This window comes from Brachyistius frenatus, unplaced genomic scaffold, assembly GCF_029030835.1.
Source record: "Brachyistius frenatus isolate BFR_SWC_R1_liver_20210118 unplaced genomic scaffold, ASM2903083v1 Contig_212, whole genome shotgun sequence".
Lineage (NCBI taxonomy): Eukaryota > Metazoa > Chordata > Actinopteri > Embiotocidae > Brachyistius > Brachyistius frenatus.
In genome coordinates this window covers 600,001-607,500 of record NW_027210811.1, presented here as the reverse complement: position 1 = coordinate 607,500, position 7,500 = coordinate 600,001, and the positions used below count along the sequence as shown (strand labels likewise).

Sequence of the window (7,500 nt, the reverse complement as noted above, 5' to 3'; positions counted from 1 at the left end):
TCTGTTAACAGAACCAGGCTCAGAGGTGGGCGGAGCATCTGTTAACAGAACCAGGATCAGAGGTGGGCGGAGCATCTGTTAACAGAACCAGAGTCAGAGGTGGGCGGAGCATCTGTTAACAGAACCAGGATCAGAGGTGGGCGGGGCATCTGTTAACAGAACCAGGCTCAGAGGTGGGCGGAGCATCTGTTAACAGAACCAGGATCAGAGGTGGGCGGAGCATCTGTTAACAGAACCAGGATCAGAGGTGGGCGGAGCATCTGTTAACAGAACCAGGATCAGAGGTGGGCGGGGCATCTGTTAACAGAACCAGGCTCAGAGGTGGGCGGAGCATCTGTTAACAGAACCAGGATCAGAGGTGGGCGGAGCATCTGTTAACAGAACCAGGATCAGAGGTGGGCGGAGCATCTGTTAACAGAACCAGGATCAGAGGTGGGCGGGGCATCTGTTAACAGAACCAGGCTCAGAGGTGGGCGGCGCATCTGTTAACAGAACCAGGATCAGAGGTGGGCGGAGCATCTGTTAACAGAACCAGGATCAGAGGTGGGCGGAGCATCTGTTAACAGAACCAGAGTCAGAGGTGGGCGGAGCATCTGTTAACAGAACCAGGATCAGAGGTGGGCGGGGCATCTGTTAACAGAACCAGTCCCAGAGGTGGGCGGAGCATCTGTTAACAGAACCAGGATCAGAGGTGGGCGGGGCATCTGTTAACAGAACCAGGCTCAGAGGTGGGCGGAGCATCTGTTAACAGAACCAGGATCAGAGGTGGGCGGAGCATCTGTTAACAGAACCAGGATCAGAGGTGGGCGGAGCATCTGTTAACAGAACCAGAGTCAGAGGTGGGCGGAGCATCTGTTAACAGAACCAGGATCAGAGGTGGGCGGGGCATCTGTTAACAGAACCAGGCTCAGAGGTGGGCGGAGCATCTGTTAACAGAACCAGGATCAGAGGTGGGCGGAGCATCTGTTAACAGAACCAGAGTCAGAGGTGGGCGGAGCATCTGCCTCGACAGGTTGGGGTGAGAGGAGAGCAGAGAGAGAAAAGGACAGCATAGAGATACAAGAGAAGAACTGAACCAAATGCTGCGGCATGACACATTTATCGTCCAAAATACGATAAATGTCATTCTATAGTCTGTCGTTCCAAATATCATGAAGATGTTGTAGTACTGCATGTCGTCATTTCCTGTATCGTCCTCGTTAAGATCTTTCTTCCATGTTTTTAGACTCGGTCTCTCAGGTTTGTGATGTTTCCTGAACTGCAGCTTCAGTCATCGCCTCTAAATCTCAGGAGAGTGATTTCGCCTCCGTCGCCAAGAACGTCTCCCAGCAGGTGGCCGAGTACAACAAGAGCCTCATCGAGTTGCTGCAAAACAACAGGACTTAAACTCACATGGAGTTATTCTGTTGGACTTGAACAGTCCTCAGGCTGTCAGAAAAACTGCCCAACCAGGTGTCTGCAAATTCTAACTTTTCTCTTGGACTTTCATTTTCAAGTCAAAATTCAGTTGGAGTTTTTCAAGCAGAAGAGTACATGATGTTTTTGTCTATCCGCTTTATGAAAGTGTCTTTTTTGTCAGATTAACTGTGGCAGCTTTCTGTTCTTGACAAACTACCAGAATGTCTCTGTTCAGCCAACATGTGTGAGTCTTTGTTTGACAGATTTTGCGTCTCATCCTGCAGAGCTTGTGTCAGTAGCTTTAAGGCTAATTTAAATAAAGAGGTTAATATTAGAATAACCTACAGTGGTGTGAAAAAGTGTTTGCCTCCTTCCTGATTTATTTTTTTGCATGTTTGTCACATTTAAATGTTTCAGATCATCAAACTAATTTAAATATTAGTCAAAGATAACACAAGTAAACAAAATGCTGTTTTTAAATAAAGGATTTTATTATTAAGGGAGAAAAACAATCCAAACTCACATGTCCCTGTGTGAAAAAGTGTTTGCCCCCTAAACCTAATAACTGGTTGGACCACCCTCAGCAGCAACAACTGCAATCAAGTGTTTGTGATAACTTGCAATGAGTCTTTTCCAGCTGTGGAGGAATTTTGGCCGACTCATCTTTACAGAGTTGTTGTAATTCAGACACATTGGAGGGTTTTCCAGCACCAACCTCCTTTTTAAGGTCATGCCACAGCATCTCAATAGGATTCAGGTCAGGACTTTGACGAGGCCACTCCAAAGTCTTCATTTTGTTTTTCTTCAGCCATTCAGAGGTGGACTTGCTGGTGTGTTTTGGATCATTGTCCTGCTGCAGAACCCAAGTTGGCTTCAGCTTGAGGTCACGAACAGACGGCCGGACGTTCTCCTTCAGGATGTTTTGGTAGACGGTAGAATTCATGGTTCCATTTATCACAGCAAGTCTTCCAGGTCCTGAAGCAGTAAAACAGCCCCAGACCATCACACTACCACCACCATGTTTTACTGTTGGTATGAGGTTCTTATTCTGAAATGTGGTGTTACTTTTACGCCAGATGTAACGGGACACACACCTTCCAAAAAGTTCAACTTTTGTCTCATCAGTCCACAGAGTATTTTCCCAAAAGTCTTGAGGATCATCAAGATGTTTTCTGGCAAAAATGAGACGAGCCTTAATGTTCTTTTTGCTCAGCGGTGGTTTTGGTCTTGGAACTCTGCCATGCAGCCATTTCTGCCGAGTCTCTTTCTTCTGGTGGAGTCATGAACACTGACCTTAACTGAGGCAAGTGAGGCCTGCAGTTCTTTGGATGTTGTCGTGGGGTCTTTTGTGACCTCTCGGATGAGTCGTCGCTGCTCTCTCGGGGTAATTTTGGTCGGCCGGCCGCTCCTGGGAAGGTTCACCACTGTTCCATGTTTTCTCCATTTGTGGATAATGGTTCTCACTGTGGTTCTCTGGAGTCCCAAAGCTTTAGAAATGGCGTTATAACCTTTTCCAGACTGATAGATCTCAATTACTTTCTTTCTCATTTGTTCCTGAATTTCTTTGGATCTCGGCATGATGTCTATCTTCTGAAGATCTTTTGGTCTACTTCACTTTGTCAGGCAGGTCCTATTGAAGTGATTTCTGGATTGAGAACAGGTGTGTCAGTAATCAGGCCTGGGTGTGCCTCTTGAAATCAGTTATGCAATTCATCTGTAAATGACTTTATATTATTACAATTTCATTCTATATCTTCAAGTTAAATGCTCAGCCTTGATTTTTTTTGTAGCTTGCACTGTGAAATGCAAGATGAAAGGAAAAAGAAAAAAGGAACCCTCTGCCCTATGGAAAGAACGCTCGGCATGGTGGGTAATCGCGGAGTATGCACTCCACCATTAACTTATGTCAGCGTCGATGAAAGTGTGAGGGATAATATCAATTAATGGCCCTGAAGTAGGAACCAAATGCCAGGAATAATTCAAGCCAACACAATGGTGCAGTTTTCAGTGTTGTCGTCTGGCACTCTAAAAGTACTGGGTTCAATTCCCACCTGGGACTTTCTATGTGGAATTTGCATGTTCTTGCAAAACTAGTAACCTAAAGGTAAAGTTTGTCATTCATAATATGGATGACTAACTTATGCATGTAGTCCATAATGTAAAACTTTACATTCAAGCAAAAACATATAATCCTCCACACAAAGTTCCAGACCCCCTATTGAACCCACAACCTCCTGATTGTGAGAAGACAACGCTGGCTTAGAACTTCACCATTTTGCTGCCTTTATTGCATGCTTGTCTGACTTATATGACTTTTAAACATGTTATGGAAGAGCGGTCAACGGTGCAGTTGCCTCCAAGTCAGAAGGTTCCAGGTTTGAGACTCACCCTGGAAAGGATGACATTAACATCTGAGATGAAAAGCCACATCAAGGGCAAGAATCAAACCTGGAACCTTCTGACTTGGAGGCAACAACACTAACCATTGGACCACCATGCTTTATTCCATAATATGTTTAAAAGTTATATAAGTCAGACAAACATTCAATTAAGGCAGCACAATTTTGCAGTTCCAAACCAGCATTGTCATCTCAATCAGGAAGTACTCGGTTCGATCAGGAACTCTGTCTGTGGAGGATTGCGTGTTCTTGCTTGTAGTGTGACTTTGTCACATTTACGACTACATGCATGACTTTTGTTTTACATTATGGACTACATGCATAAGTTAGTCATCCATATTTTGGACGACATATTTCATTTTTAGGTTATTATTTATAGCATAGCATAGCACAAAAAAGTCATACTTCTTTAATGTCGTCTAAAATATGAAGAAAAAAAAGTCAAATCTGAAATTGTTGGATATTTGGAACTTGTAAATTTTGGAAGATGGAAATTCATTATTTTGCAGTTTTCAACTACATGCTATTGTAAGACTTCTTCTATACTTTAGACAAAATGATATTTTTTGGACTTGACATGCATAGCTCCAGCAGGAATTGAACCAACAACATTCTGACAGAGAGGCACCAGCACTAACCACTGCACCACTGTGCCTGTGATTCTGTGACTGTCTTTTGTCCTTTTGAGGACATGCTATAGTATGACTATTATTTCATATTTTGGACGACAATACAAAGTCATACTATAGCATGTCATCCAAAATATGAAAAAAAAAGTTTAACATTTTGGACGACATACAATGTCTGCGTCAATTTTGGTCGCATTTGAATGAATACTTATAGATGGTGGAGTTATAGGTTGCACTGAGTCAAAGATTTGTTTCAATGCTGTCTCACTCCTGAGAAGATAGATGGTGCAGTGGTTAGCGCTGAATCCTCACAGTTAGTAAGTTTGGGGTTCAATCCCCCCCCCTCCCCTTTGTCATGACTTAAAAAATAAAATCATAAGTAACTTCTTGAAAAACATGCAGTAGCATGACTTTTGGGTCACTTATTGGCCGCCACGCCACGGGCACACCGATCGACGAAAACGTATTACTTTGATAACTTTTAATTCCGAACATGTTAAGAGTGCACAGACTCAATTTCAAGTCGGTCCGACAAAATCTGTAGGAGGAATTCGTTAAAGTACAACACGTGTGAATCACCAAACATGGCTACTAAATTAAAAATGGCGGACTTACTGTTGAGTTGACATAATGGTGCGTTGGAACTTTTTTGTACATCTCAGTGTGATACACATGTCCACCTAATTTCGTGCATGTAGGTAAATGTAGCTGCCAGGATATCTGTTTAGGGGGCGCTGGCGAGCCATTTGGCCACGCCCACTCACAACTCCACTAAAATAGGACATTTTTCGCCGGGAGAGATGTGTGTACCAACTTTCATGAGTTTTTGAACACGATAAAGCCTCCAAAAAGGCAATTAATTTGTAACAACAAGGACCAAAAAGAAAAATAATTCCTTGAATAACAATAGGGCTTTCGCACCATCGATGCTCGGGCCCTAATAAAGCAAAATAAGGTATTTCAGCTTGTTAAAAGAACTCATCATTTAAAGCTTTTGGTTCAATACGAACAAGAAGAACAATCAGCCTGGAGGAAGTACTATGACTCAACAGGGAGCGGCAGGAAAGGCAGAGAGGAAACCAAATCAGAAAACTTGGGGGCATTAAAGAGGAAGGAAAGTATTGAGGATGAACAAAATGTACCATTTAACATGGGAGGAATAAAACTGCTAGCAAAATGATGAGATATGTTACGTCGTTAAAACATTAACTTGCAGGTCTTGCTAATATGATTTAATAAAGTATATGAAAAAGGGAGATCTTTGTTTGCTGATGATGGTGCGTTGTGGAAAAGTAATGTGGAGCATTTAAATTAGGACACAAGAGGGGATTTGACAGGTTGAAATGAGGGCGACCAGGTGTCCCACTTTAAGGTTTTTATTCCTTGTCCCACATATTGGGACAATGTCTTACATTTTGATTTACTCTATTTGTCCAAAGTCAACACCGCAGAGCATAAACTTTTCTCAAATATGTCCGGGCATATTTCTGCAGAATACAGTGGAACCGAAAACAAACGCTTCCCTCATATGGGACAGGGAGACGCTATTTGACAGAGAAGATGGTGGACATAAGCACATCTATTTATCTACCTACCTATTTAGCTAATAAAATAACACTCATGCAAATAATTCACAATTTTCCCACAATTAAGAGCTTAAATGTTGTCGTCTACATTGAGATTGTAATAACGGATATCTCTTCACAAAGGAATAAAAACTGGAACGAGATCAATTTCACGACTGAAAAAGCCGTTTTTGATTGTTAACAACTCAAAACTCTGCAACACTTCAATTCAATTTTATTTCTATAGCACCAAATCACAACAGGTTATTTCATGGCACTTAACACATTAAAGTCCTTACAGCAAGACTTTACAACATTATACAGAGAAACCAACAATTCAACAATTCAACAATTCCCACATAAGCTAGGAGGGAAAAACTCCTCTTTAAGGGAGAAAAACCTCCAACAGAGGGAAGAAAAACTCTCTTTAACAGGAAGAAACCTCCAACAGAACCAGGATCAGAGGTGGAGAACATCTGTTAACAAAACCAGGATCAGAGGTGGGAACTGAATGGAGACAACAGACAATAAGAAGAAACTATGGGAGAGAAGAAGATGGTGAGGTTTGAGTCAGTTAAAGAGTAGGAGGAAAGAAAAGAAGCTCAGCATGTAACGAGGTCCTCCAGCAGCCTCGGCCTATAACAGCATAACTAAGGGTTGGTTCAGGTCTACCTGAGCCAGCCCTAACTATAGGCTTTATCAAGAAGGAATGTTTTGAGTCTAATCTTAAAGCTAGAGAGGGTTTCTGCCCCTCCAACACAAACTGGGAGCTGGTTCCACAGGGGAGGAGCCTGAAAACTGAAGCTCCGCCTCCCATTCTACTTCTGGAAACTCTAGGAACCACAAGTAGACCAGCGTACTGAGAGAGAAGTGCTCTGCTAGGATTATATGGTTCTATAAGATCTCTAAGATATGATGGAGCCTGGTCATGTAGAGCTTTGTAAGTCATTAAGATCATTTTAAATTCTATTCTTGATTTAACAGGAAGCCAGTGAAGAGAAGATCAAACTAGAGAAATATGATCTCTCTTGATAAATACTGTCAGTACTCTTGCTGCAGCATTTTGGATCAGCTGCAGGTTTTTAATGAGTAATTTGGACATCGTAACAACAAGGAATTACAATAATCTAGCCTAGAAGTAACAAACGCATGAATGAGTTTTTCTGCGTCACGCTGAGGAAGGATTTTCCTGATTTTATTAATATTACGTAGATGAAAGAAGGCAGTTCTGGAGATTTGCTTTATATGGTGTCTAAAGGACAAATCCTCATCAAAGATGACTCCAAGGTTCCTCACAGTTTTGCTGGAGGCCAAGACAACGTCATCTAGAGTAACTAAGTGATTACAGAAAGAGTTTCTGAGGTGTTTAGGACCAACTATAAGAACTTCTATTTTGTCTGAATTTAGAAGCAGGAAGTTTTTGGTCATCCAGGACATGATGTCTTTTAGACAGGCTTCACGTTTTACTAACTGATTAGTTTCATCTGGTTTTATAGAAAGATATAGCTG

The 7,500-nt window shown here is 42.1% G+C and overlaps 1 protein-coding gene across 1 annotated transcript in view; it reads left to right on the top strand.

Annotated features, from left to right (window-relative positions):
• The window catches only part of ift74 (intraflagellar transport 74), a gene marked incomplete at its 5' end in the record, with an annotated part of 16,722 nt that extends 14,875 nt beyond the window's left edge, over positions 1 to 1,847 (top strand). Inside the window, one exon of the mRNA XM_069719349.1 lies at positions 1,271 to 1,847. Within this exon, the coding sequence (XP_069575450.1) occupies positions 1,271 to 1,386 (116 nt within the window). The remainder of the gene's footprint in view (positions 1 to 1,270) is intronic.
• Between the last annotated feature and the right edge of the window lie 5,653 nt (positions 1,848 to 7,500).